The 19,731-nt window shown below is 38.8% G+C and overlaps 1 protein-coding gene and 1 long non-coding RNA gene across 2 annotated transcripts; both read right to left on the reverse strand.

The window, feature by feature from the left end:
• Positions 1 to 382: 382 nt before the first annotated feature.
• LOC120568701 lies at positions 383 to 1,106 on the reverse strand. The gene is made up of 3 exons (XR_005640759.1): positions 965 to 1,106; positions 807 to 858; positions 383 to 448 (listed from the first exon to the last, which is right to left on the reverse strand). It is a non-coding gene; the product is annotated as an uncharacterized LOC120568701 (long non-coding RNA).
• Positions 1,107 to 1,890: 784 nt separating this feature from the next.
• Positions 1,891 to 7,626, reverse strand: LOC120557332. Its single transcript, XM_039797610.1, has 7 exons — positions 7,499 to 7,626; positions 6,641 to 6,751; positions 6,419 to 6,544; positions 6,197 to 6,322; positions 5,975 to 6,100; positions 3,924 to 4,381; positions 1,891 to 1,993 (listed from the first exon to the last, which is right to left on the reverse strand). The coding sequence occupies exons 1-7, from the start codon at positions 7,616 to 7,618 to the stop codon at positions 1,891 to 1,893; spliced, it is 1,170 nt and encodes a 389-aa protein (XP_039653544.1). The 5' UTR covers positions 7,619 to 7,626.
• Positions 7,627 to 19,731: the final 12,105 nt, after the last annotated feature.

A 19,731-nucleotide genomic window follows, 5' to 3' on the forward strand; every position in this document is an offset into this window, starting at 1 on the left:
GCAAGCAGTTCTCAACCACATAGCAGAGGTAGAGTGTGTGTGATGTGTGTGTGTGTGTGTGTGTGTGTGTGTGTGTGATTCTTCTCACCAAAAGACAAGAGTAAGTGTATATGCATGTAGGCTATGTGCATGTCTCAGGTCTCCAGTTCCCTGGATTCTGAAGCACAGAGCATTTCTATGCTGAATTTCCTGCTGTGCTCATGGGGAGGTAGGTACACCGGACCTTGCCCACGGGTGAGTGAAGTCATTCCTCCCTCAGGCCAATCCAGGTGGGTATTGCCAGCCATGCCCCTTACAGCTTCTGTCTCTGCAGTAAAGGCTGTCTTGTCCTCCTGGTTCAGGATGCTGATTTCCCCACATTTTCCTGCACCTCCTCAACATCATCCCAGATAATTTTTTAACCCAACAAACAGGAACAACGTCACACTCCTCTTGGAGTCGCTGTACACTGGAAACAAGAATAACATAAACTTCAACACATTCACCACATCAAAAACAATCGCACATTAAAATACTTAGTTTGTAAGTTTACGGTGATTTTTCAATGTCGAAATGTCCTTTCCTCCGGCGTGAGGCAGGTATTGAACACACATTCATAATAAAAAGAGTCAGGACTTGTGCATCATTAACTTGAACAACTGCACACCCTGTTTTGGACTTCTTCATTCCATTGTAGGAATACCATCCCTTCTTGTCTTAATAGTCCGTTAACACAGTTCTGTTCACATAACATTTTGCTAATTCAATTTAACATTTTATCTGGTCATAGATGTGTTTATTTTTTAACCGTTTTCTTAATTTCTTACCTTATCTTCAGACTTCCATGTGACGATCGCACCACCAATTTTATTTATTTTTCTGTGAAGCATGTAAAGCAGTATGTCATGATGAGAGATTGTTTAAACTTTATAACATTTTTTTTGGTATGTGTGGGGGCACAAAGGAAAGTCTAGACAATGCTTACTGTTACAAGGACCAAGTGTCCTGCAATCCAGCTTTGTAACATGAGTCTCCTCACTTCCGCATCATTGACTTTAACAACTCCACCACCTGCTTTGGATGTCTCTTTCATTCCGTCATAGTAATGCCATCCCTGATTGCCAACACGGTGGAAGCTCACAAAATGGGCTGACCTGTTTTGGTGGTAAGTCATACCAATAGGTATAATACCTGGGGAGGGACATGTATCATGAGTCGTATTGTATTACATGTTATTTCAAATAAACTATCTACAGGGGAAACAAAAACCACCCTTCGCAGGATATTGACTTCTTCTGGCAATTGATTAGGCCAGATTTGCTTGTTCCTTCTGGTAGTTTGTACACACAGAAACCTCAGCACTAGCAGTGTAGGTCTACCAATTGCGAAATCCCGCGAACTATGTTTCTCTGTCCTTGGCATAGTAATCCTTTGTTGCTGCAGAAGGATCAATGAGCATGATTAATTACATAATGTGGTGAACATGATCAAATAAATGTTTGTCACATGTATTGTGAAGCAGTATGTGGTGAGCATGATAACATAAATGTTTTTCACATGTCTTACTTTATCAGTTTGCAGTTCCTTGGTGGAGGATGAAACCAATCATCCAGGCTTTCCTGCAATCCAGCAAAGTCGTTGCACCTGGAATTATTGAAAATTGACAATTTATTACAACCCGATTTGTAAAATTAGCAAATAAATGCATATATTACAGTTTGAGATATTTAAAAATATACCCACACAACTTCAATGACTGTGTTATTCTTGTAAAGTCTTGGAAATGCGCAGTGCTGTTACGCCCCGTAGTAATCTCCCTCATCAGTTGTAAGGTGCTCAGGCGAGATACAACAAAATGATGTTCTGTTCCAAAACAGTCCCAGACATTTGAGTTGTTGAATTGCTGCAGGTTCATGAGCCAAGTGACTTTCCCCTGGCCCCACCTCCTTCCCAAGAACTCTCGGTGTACCTGCAGCAACGCTTGAAGCCATTCATCAGTGGATGCATCTTCCACCTGCCTCAACACATGCGGATGTTCCGACAACACCAGATGTAATATGAACAACAAATTGTCGATTGTGCATGTGTTGGTCATTGTCGATGCACTTGTTGTCCAGTGAGCCTTCTACCAGCCCAAGGCGGGCAGGTATTTGTCTTCCCCATATCTTTCAGCAAGTTGGGAGGATTGTAATACTTGCTTTTCATTTTTTACCCCTTTTCTGCCATTTTTCTTGTTGAGTAAGTGGCTGGTCTGTCGGATCATCCATCACCTCATCATTCCCCACAAATGCCTGTCGAGCAGAATGGATTTCTGACCCTTTTAGGCCGCCCCAAAACAAATTCTTCCATGATCTGGATGAACTGTCCTGACGCCATGAAGTTTGTCCCGTAACACAACAGTTTTTTGTGGTTCCAACCCTTCCCTTTGAAGTAGTTCGGACCTTGTAAAATTTTTTTTTTTTAAGCTAAATGCCCCAACATGACACCACTCCAAAGTGGTAGTGTCCCTACATATGGCTTCAATATCTTCACAAGATCAGGGCAAAAATGTGGGTTAGTTGGCAGTCCACGGTCCATCTCACCTTTGTCAGCTTCTTGCAGGGTTAACACCTCTTTGAATAGCCGTGTGAAGGGAGAGTCTGCGTACAATGCCTTTTGGAGTTTTCCCTTCATCTTCACCTATTCTCGATCCACTCCAGCTGTGTCCAGGGCAGCCTTCACTTCATTATCGAAGCCTTGTTTTTGTATTGCCTGTTGTAGTTCATTAATACTTGAACATGCAGAAGTCATGGAGTGTAAGGAGAATACATTAGAAATCATATGGAGGATCATCTGTATTTCCTTTAGATTGCTTGCATTTTGTACCAAGGCAAATGCATGTAGGAACAGAGACCTTGTACTTTTACTGCACTTCACTTTAGATGCCTTGTCTGCCACAATCTTGATCATATGTGCAGCACATATGTGCACAATTGTAAAATGTACAAGGCTCTGTGTTCTGGCACACCTCCATGCATCTCTGTAAGTATTGGTGTATTGTACACTTTGACAGGGATGCCAGTGTTGCGTGGATGATGGCCCAGCTGAAATCTGTTTCCACTTTTGTGGGCGTGAACTCTTTTTTGTATATAGAGGTGTAATCTCGGCACAGGCAATTTAACCAGTTCTGTATGTTCACAGACGTTTGGTCCGAGGTGATCATTTCTGCAAGGGGAACTACAGTAGGCCTTGGCGACTCCAGGGGCATGCACAGTGCATAATAGAGTACATTTTTTGCTTTAGGAGGTTTGGCTACTACTGTGCCTGTTGCATCAAGATATAAGCAAAGCTGCTTCTTGGTAATTTTTTCCTTCAAAGCTTTGAGCTGAGGCAGGGAGTACATGTGAACAGTAAAAGGTGACATCCCTATAAACTGCACATAGTGGTGTCTTAAAGCTGTACTTTCGGACCTTGAGTCCTGTGCTTGTTGTACAAGGGATATGTCCAAAAATGTGTTTTCACGATATCTGCCTCTGCAAGGTTTTTCTCACTGGATATCTTTTGGAGAACCGGAATGGATGGCACCTTGATCAAAATTTCCTGAAAGGAGATTTTTCCTTTTGGCACTAGCCATTTTTTTGTGTGGATGTGGGTTGGGGTGAATTCCCCAGTTCTTTCCTTATTTTTCCTCTTCTGTTTTTCTTGTGTGCCTACCATGGGACAATGCTGTTTGGTGGTTCTCTGTACCTGAGACATGAATTTCAACAATAATCTCGTCATTGTGACTCCCAGGATCTTGGAGAATTATCATTTTGAAGGTCCTACAATTGGCAAACTTGCAATGTGCCTCCCCATGCCAAAAAGGACCAGTTCTCTTTCTGGAATCTTGTATTTTTGTTCTATTCCTTTTGAAAACTAAAACGCAGTCTGAAATGGTTGAAATCTTTTGGGCAAAGATGTCACACCATGTGCCTCCAAGATGTCCACTTGTTCCTTTTTCGGTATCTACAGGTTTTATGTCCTCCCACTCAGCTCGTGAAAAAGGGATTTGGTAACACTCCGGACAGCACTCGTCACTAGAGTCTGACCTGCTAGAGACTTCAGGGCTAGATGTGTTGCTATCTGTGTCTTCTCTCCTCTCATCCCTGTCACAAATCTCCTTGTCTTCTATGCTTTCTTGTTTACTGAATAGCCGACGAGCTGCTTTCTTAGGCTTTTTGGGGGGTTGACTAGAACAATTTGGACAAAACCAAGGTGAAATCCATTCCAGATCTTCATGTGTCCGTGCTCCAACACAAAATGGATGAAACCAGTCTTTGCATTTCTTGCATTCTACATAGGGCTCATGTTCATAGTTTGGCTGGCGGCATAAGCAGTAAAGTTTCTCTTGCTGCTGTGTAGGTGTATTCAGTGGCAGTGTTTCCTGAATCATGGAAAAGGAAGAGAGCACATGTGATGTAGGGCTAATGGCCTTTGAAGTGTCCTGATATACTGAATTTATGTTTGAGACAAAGTAATTTCCATTAATTACATATATCGGGGGCACCTCAAAGGCTTTTATGAGTTATCGGACAGTTGCAACTATAGGTAGTAGTCATGCCTTTATAGCATGTACAACAAGCAGTTCAATTACACGAATGCAACTAGTTCAACGTGTTGTACCCTACTACTTTCTTTGACCATGACAGTGCTAACAGTGGGCAGTTAGCATATTTACAGTTGATCACAGTATTGTGAAATAGACATTCAAGCACTGACTATATATACAGTAGCCTAACCTCCAGAATCATAGGCACCTTTTGGAAAGTTGACTAAAACATGTTTTTTTCGGGGTAATTGATTGTAATCTCAGCATGAATACTACAATGTTAACGGTACACAAATTTATTCTGACAAAAGGAAAATCTCATAAAGAAATAAATAATTTTAAGATAAACACGTTGCCCAAGTTGAGATTCCAAGAAATCAGCAACATTATTTTTAGAGCCCGACCTGACCGGGGCGCAAGGCCCTCGAACTGAAGGAATTATTATTACAAATGCACGGTCGCAGGGGCGGTGTCCGGGTAACCCGGACGACAGAGGCGAGGGCCGATACATCGCTGCTTTGCAGCTTTAATTATACATGTTTTTAGTCAACTTTACTAAAGATGACATTTATTCTGGAGTGTAGTGTATGCTTGAATTGCGAATTCAAAACAGTGGAATTAACTATAAATAACTTAACTGCCCACTGTTAGCACTGTCAGGATCAAAGAAAGTAGTAGGGTATAACACGTTGAAATCGATGTCTTCATTGTTAAATTGAAGCGCTTGTTTCCTTTGCATGCTTAATAGAGCGCTACCATGGGTTATACAGTCTTTATAACCCCTGGTAACTGGCCTTGGTCCTGAAATGCTTAAAGCAGAGCTAACTAGAGAGTGATATCCACTGGCGCCCCCTGTGGTTAAAGGGAAAATCAGTAGTAAAAAAACTCCTTTAAGGCACGTCCCTCTGTTCAGCAGCCATATTGCTACACATTTTGGGAAAATATTGGGCATCGTGGCAACTGTGCGTGCGCAAGGCTTCACGACAACTGCCATATTGGCATTAGTTATTAAATTCCATGCATTTCTATTTCTTAGTGCTGTGTCTCCGCATTAGAAAGTCTCATTTTAAATAAGTACTTTTTGGGAGGACAGAATTTATAACGCTGAGCTGTGTGACGTAGGGTTTAGGAGGCAGGTTTAAGTATCACAAACGACAGAGGAGTAGTGATTTTAGTGTTGTCAATGAAATATGGGATCCTCCTGGACTTTAACATTTAATACAAATTAATTCATAATATTAGGCCATCAAACAACACTATAAAACAGGCAACAGACACTTTATGAGTAGTAAGACAACAATAAGTGACTTTGACAACTTTGGCACTGACAAGATATATTTAAAGAAATGGTTGATTCAAATTTTGCAGCTACATGGTTAAAAAAAAACAGAAAGCAGTGTTTACATCTCACAAACTAACGACACCAACCTCTAAGTCAGGTGACTGTGTATGTTCTTGTTCGTCGTCTTCTTCATCTGTGACGACGACGTGTACCGTGTCTGTGATGACACCTTTAGGTAGGCACTCTTCCTCTACATTTTGATGATGTGAGGTCTATGGAGAAATATTGTTAAATTGTGGACATCTGTAAATGTATTGACAGAATACAGTGTTTACAACATCTCACAAAACACAACTAACGACACCAACCTCTAAGTCAGGTGACTGTGTATGTTCTTGTTCGTCGTCTTCTTCATCTGTGACGACGACGTGTACCGTGTCTGTGATGACACCTTTAGGTAGGCACTCTTCCTCTACATTTTGATGATGTGAGGTCTATGGAGAAATATTGTTAAATTGTGGACATCTGTAAATGTATTGACAGAATACAGTGTTTACAACATCTCACAAAACACAACTAACGACACCAACCTCTAAGTCAGGTGACTGTGTATGTTCTTGTTCGTCGTCTTCTTCATCTGTGACGACGACGTGTACCGTGTCTGTGATGACACCTTTAGGTAGGCACTCTTCCTCTACATTTTGATGATGTGAGGTCTATGGAGAAATATTGTTAAATTGTGGACATCTGTAAATGTATTGACAGAATACAGTGTTTACAACATCTCACAAAACACAACTAACGACACCAACCTCTAAATCAGGTGACTGTATCTCAGGTGGTATTTGTTCGGCATCCTCAGTCTCATCCGGCTCCATGTCAGACTTTCTTTCTTCAGTGGGTACACCTTGTGACTCTTGTTCCTGAAGTGTGTCAGAGATTGTTTAACAGGTTATAAAAAGTTTACTATGTACAAAAAGATATCATGTGAAGGCCCAACTACTTAAATTACAAAGTCACTGGAATGTATAACCATCTTTGGCCTTCGAAGGCTTCAAACACAACACATTTGTTTCTTCTCGTCTGAGGCAACAATTTGTATTTGAAGTAATATAACCACAGCCATAATCACAATCCATACCAACCATAATCATGCATGTTCCACATTTCAACAATTACACGATATAACTCTAGATTAACACCACACCATAACATCATTACCATTGTCTGTAAAGGTGACACCAGTTAAACACATTGTTATGGCCGGAATGAACAATATGTACTGAAGGCTCTTGAGCCAGCTCATTTATTTGTGTTGTCTGTGTTGTAACAACATCTTCTGTTATATTGTGCTTCTTACATGTTGACTCCAACACTAAATATCTTGTTTTCACCATAATGCAAATGTGGACACACGCATAAATCATTACACATAACCTGTCCATGTAGACCTCTTACATAACATAATCAATAATTGTGACTATAACACACCTGGCTGAACTAGAATCAAATGAGGTTACTATTCTATGCCTTCTGTGCATATCATCAATTTAAAATTCAGAGCTTATAATATTTTTTGTTTTGTGGAAGAAGCCCATCTAGCATCAAATGTAACTTCTACTGACAAAGGTGGGAATATGTAGATGTAGTGGAAGAGCAGAATGTCTCACCTGAAGAACTTCATTATATATTTTCCTTAGCCTCCTTCTGTGGTTGTAAGAGTTAGTTATTTTGAACAGAGCGCACATTCCTCCCCATATAGTATTTTCAAACCATGTATGCGTTGTCATTTCTTGGCCTTGTGACTGCATTGTGAGTGCAGCCACTCTCACATCTGCCCCGTGATACACCGGAAACGTCCCTGTAATGTAATCATCAGAAAAAATTTTCCTGTGTTTATGCACAGATCCTGTTTAGATTACAAAGATTATAACATTTATGAATACATTTAGAAAAAATATGCAAATGTTAATGAAAATCATACCCCAACATAAATGTATACACCGCTCAAAAAATTAAGGTAACACATCAATCATACATTGGATCAGAACAGTGGCAAATGCTTGATTTTGCAATAAGTTCAGTAACTGTAATTTGTGAAGGGAGAAAAGGGTGTAAGGTTGCAAAAAATGTGATTTAGCAATTGTGAAAAAATTTAAGTATTACATGATTTTCTGTAGAAGTCTGTTTAAAAAAATTAGAATACATATCATTAACATAATTTGTAGACTTACCCTTCCAAAGACTTTGAATCTGCAAGATGAAGACAAAGTAAGAATATTTCTATTTAAAAAAGAAATTATAAAGACAATTATCTCACAATTCTGGTAAATCTTGTTCTGTCAGGAACTATTTCCCAGTTATGTATTTAAAAAAAGGGATATGATTACATGACTACAACAATTCTAACATTCTAACAGGCTAATACAAGAGGTGCATTACTGATTAATGTGTTTAACACCAAGAAGCTCTGGATGCATAGAGGTAAGATCTTTAGAAAATGTGTATGTATCTAAACTGCTGACCATTTTAACTCTTTCTAAACCCCTAATGCTATGGTAGTTGTCCTTTTAGTAAAAGCACTGTTGAGACATGTCACCAACATTTCATCCTGCTATTAATCACCACCTAAGCCCCACTGTCACTTTATCCTGTGATTAGAGTCAATATGGAATATAAGGTGCATGTTATTTATTTGAAATTGTATTCCAAAAAAGTTGACCCTAACTTTATTATACAGGTTCAAACACGTAAGTTTACCACGTGTTACCAAAAATGAACATCGTAGGCTAATAACGTAATTGTTCAAATATTAGCTAAATATTCACAGTGAAAGTTACTGCCACATATTGTGGTACAAATAAAAATGAATGCTCATGTACAAACATGGTATAATGTGGATATAGAAATTAAGAATAATGCATTAAATCAGTAGTTTTGTGCCGAAGACGCACAAAGTTTTTGTTAATATTTCTGACCAAAAATGTCTCGCTAGAAAATTTATTTTACCACCCCTGTGACCAGCCTACAATAGAGTCTAAAATTAATCGATGTCTTTTACATACCTGTGACTTTTCGCCGACATTATTGCTTGAAATATGCATCACTATCCGGGATGACATATCAAAATATTCTATATTACACTGCTTAATGCCCTATAGAAGTACAATGGCCTATTGGATGCGTGGCCTGTGCATGGCATCTGCGTTACCTGTCCGTTTTTATTTCGACGCAACCACGTGCTGTTTAGAGAAAAGAATAGCATAGGGTAGGCTAAGCTATATAATTATTCACACAAAAGGAAGCTGCGTTTTCAACAAAAATACATAGTGAGAAGATGTTTGTTTTAGAACATCTATTACTGGTGATAACATGAAGATGTGATAACATAGCACACAACACAGTACAGAGTAAATGTTTTAATTGTCAAACGCTATGACTTTAAAAGAATTTTCATAAATACTTTTTTTTTACATTTTATTTTCTAGGTAATTTAAGGTAAAGTCATCTGTTGCATTATAATTGTCAAAGTGCAAAGTCAGCATGTGTTGCAATATCAACGTCAAAATATGTCCAAATGCGTATTTTTGAACTCGATTTTCTCAATAATTCTACAGTAAATATGGACATTTGGGGCATCATTGGAAACATTTTAATCTATAGTATGTGAATCAGGTGAGAAATCCAACGGACAACCATTTTTGGCCGTTAGGGGGCAGTGCAAAGTCAGCATCTGTTGCAACAGCAATGTCAAAATATGTATTTTTGAACTCGATTTTCTCCGTAATTATACAGTAAATATGGACATATGGGGCATTATTGGAAACATTTTAATCTATAGTATGTGAATCAGGTGAGAAATTCAACGGACAACCATTTTTGGCCGTTAGGGGGCAGTGCAAAGTCAGCATGTGTTGCAATATCAACGTCAAAATATGTATTTTTGAACTCGATTTTCTCCGTAATTCTACAGTAAATATGGACATTTGGGGCATCATTGGAAACATAATAATCTATAGTATGTGAATCAGGTTAGAAATTCAACGGACAAGCATATTTGGCCGTTAGGGGGCAGTGCAAACTCAGCATCTGTTGCAATATCAACGTCAAAATATGTCCAAATGCGTATTTTTGAACTCGATTTTCTCAATAATTCTACAGTAAATATGGACATATGGGGCATTATTGGAAACATTTTAATCTATAGTATGTGAATCAGGTGAGAAATTCAACGGACAACCATTTTTGGCCGTTAGGGGCAGTCAACTCAGCATCTGTTGCAACAGCAATGTCAAAATGTGTATTTTTGAACTCGATTTTCTCAATAATTCTACAGTAAATATGGACATTTGGGGCATCATTGGAAACATAATAATCTATAGTATGTGAATCAGGTTAGAAATTCAACGGACAAGCATATTTGGCCGTTAGGGGCAAGTGCAAACTCAGCATCTGTTGCAATATCAACGTCAAAATATGTCCAAATGCGTATTTTTGAACTCGATTTTCTCAATAATTCTACAGTGAACATATGGAGAGTTGGGGCATTATTGGAAACATTTTAATCTATAGTATGTGAATCAGGTGAGAAATCCAACGGACAAGCATATTTGGCCGTTAGGGGGCAGTGCAAACTCAGCATCTGTTGCAATATCAACGTCAAAATATGTCCAAATGCGTATTTTTGAACTCGATTTTCTCAATAATTCTACAGTAAATATGGACATTTGGGGCATCATTCGGAAACATTTTAATCTATAGTATGTGAATCAGGTGAGAAATCCAACGGACAACCATTTTTGGCCGTTAGGGGGCAGTGCAAAGTCAGCATCTGTTGCAACAGCAATGTCAAAATATGTATTTTTGAACTCGATTTTCTCCGTAATTCTACAGTAAATATGGACATATGGGGCATTATTGGAAACATTTTAATCTATAGTATGTGAATCAGGTGAGAAATTCAACGGACAACCATTTTTGGCCGTTAGGGGGCAGTGCAAACTCAGCATCTGTTGCAACAGCAATGTCAAAATGTGTATTTTTGAACTCGATTTTCTCAATAATTCTACAGTAAATATGGACATTTGGGGCATCATTGGAAACATAATAATCTATAGTATGTGAATCAGGTTAGAAATTCAACGGACAAGCATATTTGGCCGTTAGGGGGCAGTGCAAACTCAGCATCTGTTGCAATATCAACGTCAAAATATGTCCAAATGCGTATTTTTGAACTCGATTTTCTCAATAATTCTACAGTAAATATGGACATTTGGGGCATCATTGGAAACATTTTAATCTATAGTATGTGAATCAGGTGAGAAACACCAACGGAAACGTATTTGGCCGTTAGGGGGCGGGCAGTGCAAACTCAGCATCTGTTGCAATATCAACGTCAAAATATGTCCAAATGCGTTTTTTGAACTCGATTTTCTCAATAATTCTACAGTAAATATGGACATTTGGGGCATCATTGGAAACATTTTAATCTATAGTATGTGAATCAGGTGAGAAATCCAACGGACAACCATTTTTGGCCGTTAGGGGGCAGTGCAAAGTCAGCATCTGTTGCAACAGCAATGTCAAAATATGTATTTTTGAACTCGATTTTCTCCGTAATTATACAGTAAATATGGACATATGGGGCATTATTGGAAACATTTTAATCTATAGTATGTGAATCAGGTGAGAAATTCAACGGACAACCATTTTTGGCCGTTAGGGGGCAGTGCAAAGTCAGCATGTGTTGCAATATCAACGTCAAAATATGTATTTTTGAACTCGATTTTCTCCGTAATTCTACAGTAAATATGGACATTTGGGGCATCATTGGAAACATAATAATCTATAGTATGTGAATCAGGTTAGAAATTCAACGGACAAGCATATTTGGCCGTTAGGGGGCAGTGCAAACTCAGCATCTGTTGCAATATCAACGTCAAAATATGTCCAAATGCGTATTTTTGAACTCGATTTTCTCAATAATTCTACAGTAAATATGGACATATGGGGCATTATTGGAAACATTTTAATCTATAGTATGTGAATCAGGTGAGAAATTCAACGGACAACCATTTTTGGCCGTTAGGGGGCAGTGCAAACTCAGCATCTGTTGCAACAGCAATGTCAAAATGTGTATTTTTGAACTCGATTTTCTCAATAATTCTACAGTAAATATGGACATTTGGGGCATCATTGGAAACATAATAATCTATAGTATGTGAATCAGGTTAGAAATTCAACGGACAAGCATATTTGGCCGTTAGGGGGCAGTGCAAACTCAGCATCTGTTGCAATATCAACGTCAAAATATGTCCAAATGCGTATTTTTGAACTCGATTTTCTCAATAATTCTACAGTAAATATGGACATTTGGGGCATCATTGGAAACATTTTAATCTATAGTATGTGAATCAGGTGAGAAATCCAACGGACAAGCATATTTGGCCGTTAGGGGGCAGTGCAAACTCAGCATCTGTTGCAATATCAACGTCAAAATATGTCCAAATGCGTATTTTTGAACTCGATTTTCTCAATAATTCTACAGTAAATATGGACATTTGGGGCATCATTGGAAACATTTTAATCTATAGTATGTGAATCAGGTGAGAAATCCAACGGACAACCATTTTTGGCCGTTAGGGGGCAGTGCAAAGTCAGCATCTGTTGCAACAGCAATGTCAAAATATGTATTTTTGAACTCGATTTTCTCCGTAATTCTACAGTAAATATGGACATATGGGGCATTATTGGAAACATTTTAATCTATAGTATGTGAATCAGGTGAGAAATTCAACGGACAACCATATTTGGCCGTTGGGGGGCAGTGCAAAGTCAGCATGTGTTGCAATATCAACGTAAAAATATGTCAAAATGTGTATTTTTGAACTCGAGTTTCTCAATAATTCTACAACGTAAATATGGACATATGGGGCATCATTGGAAACATTTTAATCTATAGTATGTGAATCAGGTGAGAAATTCAACGGACAACCATTTTTGGCAGTTAGGGGGCAGTGCAAAATCAGCATCTGTTGCAACAGCAATGTCAAAATATGTATTTTTGAACTGGATTTTCTCCATATTTCTACAGTAGATATGGACATAAAAAATATTGCACCTACACCTCACAGTATGGCAGTCTCCAAGCCATGAAAATTTGTGACTTTTTAAATATAATTTCCAAGATTGTTGGCTTTTATTCAGACAGATTCAGCACAAACAAGTGTCAGGAAACAATTTTGAGAGACAGGAGGGACTGGGAAATGCACTTGGGATAACCAAACGTGTGTCAGACAGGCCGCCCTTTATTTATTAAACCTTTTATTTACTCACTCTTTGCCAGTCATTCAAATCAGGGACCTGTGCCTCCCCTCCGCATTTTGAAACCATTAGAAAATGAATAATGCAGAAGACAAGGAGATAAAATAATTAAATTATATTAGATTAAACTTTATTGACATTGTGCAGAGTACAAAGACAACAAAGTATAGTCCGGACAATAAATATAGTACAGTCTAGACATTAGTGTGCAGTTGATTTACAAAAGGTGGTTAAGAGTAATATAAATTAAAGAGAAATATGTGCAGTCTATTAGCAGTTATAGAATAGCAGAATAAGTATGGCTATGTAATATGAAGAACATGTACATATGTGCAATGTAGGAACAGTAACATTATAATAGTAATACAAACAATATAGATACTGTATATGTATCTATCTATATCTATGTATAACAGTATGTAGGATACAGTCATGTGCAGTGTGGTAACCATATTCATGTGCAGTTTGGGAACCAGTACCATTGTAGTGTAGAAATAGTAATAGTAACACTAACTAGTAAGAATAGGCTAGGTGTATGTGAAGGATGAATAGTATGAAGAGCAATAGAATATGGCTATGTATAAGTGTAGTTAAGGCCCACGTTTGTAAATAAATAGAACGCTATGGGTGGGATAAGGAGATTGGGGGCTTAGTTGCCCGGTTGTCACCGGGATGCACAGCTGTACAGTAGGGTGACAGCCCCCCCCGGGAAGAAGCTTCCTCTGAACCTGCATAAGAGAAGGAGATAAAACAATTTAGAGGAGATAAAACAATTGTAAGGAGATACTATATATATATATATATATATTCACATACATACATATACACACACACACACACACAGAGTATTCTCATTCAATGTGTTTCTTTATTTTCATGACTATTTACATTGTAGATTCTCACTGAAGGCATCAAAACTATGAATGAACACATATGAAATTATGTACTTAACAAAAAAGTGTGAAATAACTGAAAACATGTCTTATATTTTAGATTCCTCAATGTAGCCACCCTTTGCTTTTTTTGATAGCTCTGCAAACCCTTGGTGTTCTCTCAGTGAGCTTCAAGAGGTAGTCACCTGAAATGGTTTTACCTTCACAGGTGTGCTTTGTCAGGGTTAATTAGAGGAATTTTTTCCCTTATTAATAAAAAAAGCAAAGGGTGGCTACTTTGAAGAATCTAAAATATAAGACATGTTTTCAGTATATGAAAATGTTTATATATATATATATATAAAGCTGTGATCTGCACTGATGCAGAATAGCTCGATTTTGCGATAAACACTGCCACCCAATGGCTGAATCAGGCATTTTTTAAGGTGGAATCGAAACTTAAAGTGAACCGGAGCGAATATGGAGCGAATGTGGAGCCAAGTTCAGCGTCGTCTGTTTTCCCTAGGCCTCTCCGGTGCACTGTGCCCCCAGTGTTTTCTCTGTTCCCTGCGCCCCCGGGGCTCCTCTGTTCCCTGCGCCCCAGTGACTGTTTCCCCCATGGACCCTCCTCCGGACTCTCTCGCCCTACGTGGGTTGTTTTTTGTTTGTTAGGGTCGTCTGGGATCCGTCCCTTGAGGAGGGGGTTCTGTTATGGTTTCAGTGTTTTGCTTTGCATTTTGTTCCGTTTCTGTTGCCTTATTGGTTTCTGTATGTTTTCTGTGTCTGCATTTTCTGTACATTGCTGTTCCCTGTTGTGTTGATGTGTTCTGTGTCTTGTGTGTTTTGGTTTATTCCTGTATTCTCTGTTATCCGTTGTGTCAAGTGTCTGTTAAGTTATGTCATGTTTTGTCTGTTTGTCCTGCTTCCTGTTTTATTTTGGTAGTCTGGTCCTCTGTCTTGTCATGTCTAGCTTTGCTTTCTGTTTCCTGCCTTTGTTGATTGTCCTGCCCCGCCCTGATGTGCTTCAACTGTTTCTGATTTACCCATCACCTCATGTATTTAGCCTCTGTGTTCCCCTTGTCTTGTGTCAGATCGTTTTTGTAGCCATGCCCTTGTGTTTCCTCCCTGTGCCTTGTGTTTGTGCCTGCGTCGGTTTGCTCCTGCCTGTGTTTTTCCCGTCAGTTTGGTTTTTGTACTCCCCCGTCTTTGTACTGCCGCTTTTTGTTAAATCCTCCACTTCGACGTTTGCCTGCCTTCCTGCTCTCTCTGCATTTTTGGCCCTCTACTTCCCTCACTCGTAACAAAATGTAAACTTAATGACAAAAGGGTTAAGTGTTAAGTATTAAAACAGATTTACACCATAGACAAATGACCACGATTATTGCTATTATTACTTGGTATCAATATTAGAGTAAGTATTCTTTTTGGAACACTTTAACAAGACAATATAAACAAAGAGGCATTATGAGCATAATGATGCTGTTAATGCAAATACAGATTTAGATGGTGCCAGAATCACCTTTCTGCATTGTTACATATTACGCTCATTTTAGTATCAGTCTGCAAAGAAATTTGTTTCAAAGTTGTCATGACAAAATGTATTTCATAAATAAAAAAAAAAGTCTGGAAGTCGTTTCTCTGCCATTCAAAAGTGGACCTTGTCCTCTATGATTGTCAATCAAAAACTGCAGCAACAAATGGCCTCAGCTGATTAGAAGCAGAGTGTAGCTGTATTTAATTAGGTTTCCCACATGCATACAAATGCACTTTAATTAGTGATAACTGAAACTGAACTCAAGTTTTGAAGAGCAAGAAAAGTGATTAAAATGTGCATTTCCTTGTCTTGGTGTCCTTAAATACATCAGTCAACGTCTGTACACACACTTCTACTAGGCTGACTGCAAATGGATAAAATGGTATTGATTAATTTGTCAGATAATTTACAGATTCATGAGTCAAATTAGTTTCTAATTGAGGTCAATGTAGCTAAATTCCCTTAGATGGGGATGATGATGTGTCGTAAGCGGATTTGGGTGAATGAAGAATGATTGAGAAAATATCAATTCCACAGAACAAATCCCAATAGCAACTACTACAGTGGTAGAAAAATTAAGTAAATTTACTATATACTACTATATTTACTATCTATAGAACATCACTACATTCATCTGACAGCTTCTAGTCACTTTGCAGATTCAGATTTTAAATGAAAAACATATGATGATGATGTCAGACAACATAGTACAGTATATAGTAGTTAAAATTAGCTTCACCAAGTATTTTGCAGACACTTTTGAACAAAATATGCAAAAGGTTTATTTGTTACATATGCACAATATGAAATGTACAGTCTTTGGATATTAGACTCCATCGCTATATAAATTATGTATAAGGGGTAGAGAAGCCATGAGTAGGCATATCCCCCGATGGAGTCTGGACACTGGTGGTGGTTTCGGAGCCTGAAGACCGATGAAAGGAGCTGACAGAAGCGGTCCGCTGGAGGAGGACCCAGGGTGTCGTTGATGATGATGACCGGAGGTGAAAGGGGAGGAGGATGGTTGCACCATAGATATTGCACGCTTTGCCTGAAATGACAACTGACCGCAGCAGAGAGAAGAACAGATTTAAGCAGGGATTCCATGCTGTGATTGGCTCGTGGAATTCATGGCCAATTCTGGTTGGTTTAACTAAAAAGAGAACGCCCCGAATCAGCTGATCAGTTTAGGAAGAGAGAGAGTGAATGAAGTTTAGAAGTGAGCTTCATATAAACATATGTTGTCTTTGAAAAAAATGTTCTCTAAACATTTTGATTTCTGAAAGTCAGCTAGTAATAGAAAATATGACACATCACAATAACAAAGTAGTCAAAACATCTTTTCCATTGCAGGACTCCATTATTAAGATCATGTCTACAGTTTGTGTATAGTTACAGTGTTGGTGAACTCAGTCACAACCTCTGCTCACCAGAAAGTAAATTAGTTTGGATGTATTCAGCTTCAATTTAGCTGAATACACACATTTTGGGGAAGAGCACAAAACCTCTGGGCAACTTTGTGCTGATGTGTTGCTTTTTTACACATTCTCTGCTTTCATGTACTGTACAATATGAGCAATTCAAATGAAGATTCACACATCCTGCCCAACTCCAGAATGGAGCAGCTACTTTAGTCAAACAACAGATGGCGATGTTGGATACTGAAAGAGGCAGCTGATAATCAACACAGTGCATTTAGTTTTTCTTAAAATACTCTAAACAGCAAGCAACACAGTAAAAACTAAATGGCAGACTGAGCTCTACTGCACTAATGAAAATCATTTAGTATATGTACAAAGCAGAAGTAGAAAGTAACTCAATACCATTCATCTAAAGGACTGTATGTTTTAAGGTAGTTTACTTGATTATTTCTATTTTGTGAGACATCATACTTTAATACACTTCGGTGGGAAATACTACAGTACACTTTGAAGTATAAGATTTAAGTGCATGCAGTGTATATTTAAAGAAAAAGGGATATACAACATCATGATATCAAAGTCTAATTTATGGTTTGTTCAGAAAGAATACACAGCATAAAGACAAGATGGATGGAACATGGAGGATCCATGATCTGCATCAACCCCCACCCCTCTGCTGTGTCACACACACACACACACACACACACACACACACACACACACACACACACACACACACACACGACCCAAAGCCAGTAAAACAAGCAACCAAAAATGGTGAAGAGTTGAAGATTAATGTTAATGATTTTAGATAATCAGTGTAGAGGCTGCAAGATCTCATTAAACTCTGAAAGTCTATCAGAGGGGGGGAAGTATTTTAGCCACCTGATAAAGGCCCACCTTAAAAAATAATATCGGTATAAGTACTGTATATATGTACAATATACTTCACTCTGCTGTACAGACATCCCTTTCCGACAGAAAACGGAAACTGTTATATCAGACTGATCTCATGAAATGGCGTATGTATGACACGCCAATTCGTATGCCATTATTGCCGTGTTATCAAGACGTATACTCACTTTTTAGCGTGTACAAATGCCGTTTGGCCTCCATTGATTTACATTACCTTGCGATTGCAAGGTGATTGCAAAAAATCCACATAGGGAGGTTGGTCCACAGGACTTTCACCCAGGAGACCGGGGATCGTGTCCCGCGTGTCACGTTTCCTAAACTCAACTGTCGCTTTATCTTTCGTTAGATAACGCCACGCGCAAAACACAGGAGTTACTCGTCTACCATCGCCTCAATTGGTTAGTTTGTTTGTGTTATTGTGTGACTTTGGTTAATCAGAACTAACTCTTTAACACTAAAGTCACTAGGTAATACACTGACTATGGATACGTAACTCATACAACCCCACCTGGAAATATCCAAAAGGGATAATCCCTTTAAGCCACTGTTTGACTGTAGGGACCCCCCCTACATGTGTGGCTGTTATTGTTTTGCTATGGAAATCCTCCTCTGAGTTAAGGATTTGATTATTTTTCCAGAACTGGTACAATGTGCACTGCAACCATACCTCCATATTTTGTCATCAGTGCCACTATAAAATCCATTACTGATAACATAAATAATCTTCATCTTTGCCACAGTGATGTATCTGAGGAGTATATTGCTTTGAGAAAATATAATAAAGAAGTTGTCTGACTTCTTCTTGGTCAAATCAAAGTCATTCTTGCGTTCTTGTTCTGCTCCAGGCACTGGCACATGATCCACAAAGAGGAGGAAGGGGGAGTGGGAGGAGTGGAAAGAGGAGGTAAGCATATATGCAGATGGGAATTAGTGGTCCCAGTAAACACCTGGAGCCAGAGGGGAAACAAGATGATCTTATTCACATGCAAGTCTTGTGCCACACTGCTGCTAAAACGCATTGCTTTTCATCCACTTTGCACCACAATATACAGTAGGTAGGCATCACCTTAATTCCTACATTGGCTGTGAATGCAGCTTTTTTTTTCTTCCCCAAAGCCATTCAGGCTTTACTTTGAACATGAACATATTATGTAATTTGCTGCAATGGGGGAAAAATGTGCATGTTTCTTCAGCATGAGATCATTATACACACTATGGGCTTCACAACAAAAGAAGCCTTTCATTTCAAACTGCAGGGTAGATGCTGATTTCCTAAAAGCTATTGATTGAAAATGGCACAGCTGAGGAGCGGGAGAGGAGCCATGAATAGAGACAGTAGATTCTCACTTCCACCGTTCTCCAGCTGTGAGCTCTATTGCTGCCTGGCCTTGAAGGGGGGAAGAGGGCCGTCCCCGCATATGGTGTTTTTCATGGGATTTAAGACACAGTGCTGTCACTCGCCCATATGTGCTTGTACAGTTTTAAGAGGTTTCATCTCAAAAGGGCAATGAAAACAACCATGGTTTCACTGCATACTACACATGCCCCAGTTAGAACTAATTGCCATCAACTGGCATTCCTCACCATCTGGTTTCATCTCCTAAACATGAGCCCATTGACACAAGCTTATAAGCATCCATTTTCTGTTATTAGGGTAATGCAGCACAGATGTCAACTCAGTGCATATCAATACGTTCAATACATTAACTCAATTATTGCTTATATAACATACACTGAGTCTGCCTTTGCCCTATCATCAGCCCACACCCTTCACACATATACACACACACACACACACACACACTGACAGATAACTGAGTGGGAGGAAGGAATGCCAT

The sequence above is a fragment of the Perca fluviatilis genome, chromosome 1 (assembly GCF_010015445.1).
Source record: "Perca fluviatilis chromosome 1, GENO_Pfluv_1.0, whole genome shotgun sequence".
Lineage (NCBI taxonomy): Eukaryota > Metazoa > Chordata > Actinopteri > Perciformes > Percidae > Perca > Perca fluviatilis.